Source organism: Suricata suricatta, chromosome 5 (assembly GCF_006229205.1).
Source record: "Suricata suricatta isolate VVHF042 chromosome 5, meerkat_22Aug2017_6uvM2_HiC, whole genome shotgun sequence".
Lineage (NCBI taxonomy): Eukaryota > Metazoa > Chordata > Mammalia > Carnivora > Herpestidae > Suricata > Suricata suricatta.
In genome coordinates, this window is record NC_043704.1 from 1,239,836 (window position 1) to 1,241,177 (window position 1,342).

At 65.9% G+C, this 1,342-nt stretch overlaps 1 protein-coding gene across 1 annotated transcript in view; it reads right to left on the reverse strand.

The window, feature by feature from the left end:
- Positions 1-6: 6 nt before the first annotated feature.
- The window catches only part of ADARB1 (adenosine deaminase RNA specific B1), a gene marked incomplete at its 5' end in the record, with an annotated part of 29,474 nt that continues 28,138 nt past the window's right edge, over positions 7-1,342 (reverse strand). The window contains 2 exons of the mRNA XM_029940600.1: positions 7-194; positions 1,077-1,255. Of these exons, the coding sequence (XP_029796460.1) occupies positions 15-194; positions 1,077-1,255 (359 nt within the window). The remainder of the gene's footprint in view (positions 195-1,076; positions 1,256-1,342) is intronic.

Consider the following 1,342-nt stretch of genomic DNA (forward strand, 5'->3'; position numbering starts at 1 on the left):
CCCCGGGCCCCCGGTCAGGGTGTGAGAGAGAACTGATCCTGCTCCGTGGGCTTCTCCACCCAGGCGCCCAGCCCCGCCTTGATGAACGCTTTGAACAGACACGCCTTGGCGGCCTGGTACTCCTTCGCCACCAGTTTGGACTCATGGTACATGTTGGGCTTCGTGATCTTGGAGCGTAGCAAGTTGGAGGGAACCTGTAAGAAGTTAAAAAGAAAAAGAAAAAGCCCAACTGTTTAAGCAGTACCGTAGAAAACAAAACTCAGTGAGACATGCAAAATCTGGTGTTTCGTCCTATGCTGGCTCGTGGGGGGACAGCCCCCAGGCAGGAGGTGGCTTCCTCCGGGGCGTGTCACGGGGACAGAGCGCCAGGGCCCGGCTGTGCGCCCTCCCTGGGGCAGGGCCTCGGTCAGACAGGCCGTCGCAGACCCCAGGTTCCAGGAGGAGCGTCTGAACCCACAAGCACCTGACTCCAATTTCACTTTTCATCTTTTTGACTATTTCAGGACGCAGCACCTCTGACGTGGCGCGTGTCCTGGGCCCACCGCAGGACGCGGAGGCGCTGCCCCCCGGGGCCGGCTGACTCATGTTTGTGCGGAGCCGGAGAACAGGGTTCAGCGCCGCCAGCTGCCGAGGGGCCGCTGGCACAGGTGCCTGTCCTGCTGCGGGAACAGGGCGTGGAGCGCCAGCCGGCTTCCGTCCTGACTGTCCGCTTCCTAACGCACACCCGCCGCACCCCGGGCCGAGAAAGGAAAGCCCCTGAGACCTGAGAGGTCTCGTCTGGGGAAAGGACCCTGCTGCTGCTGTGGGGACAGGTGTGAGGGCTCCCAGGGGCCGCTGAGCCCTGGCCTTCCTCCTGCGGACCCTCCTGCTGCTGCAGGTGACAGCCCCCCCCTCCCCCCGGGAAGCCAGCAGGGAGGGAGAGCTGCCTGAGGTTGCTTTACAGGTGCCCCGGGGCACCCGGGGCGCGCTGCAGGGTGAGGACAGTCAGAAGAAACAAAGAGGTCTGGGAAGGGCCGGGGGCGGGGGGCGGCAGCGGGGCTTTGGTGGGACGGGCTGCGGGGAGGCGGGGCCGGTACCTTGCCGTGCACACGCATCCAGCGACAGTACAAGGCGTGCTTACACAGGCGGGACGCACGGCCCAGCTCGTCCTTCCCCGTGGTGGCGTTGATGACCTCGATGGCCGAGTCACCCACCGTCCAGTTGACGCTGAAGTTGGGCGCCTTCCCCGGCTGCCGTGCCTCCGCGTTGCTGATGCCTGGAACAGAGACGCGGCGGGGTGACACGGAGCCGGGCCCGCGGCTCACGGGTGCAGGGGCCCGGTGTGCTCACGCCGCCCAGGGCC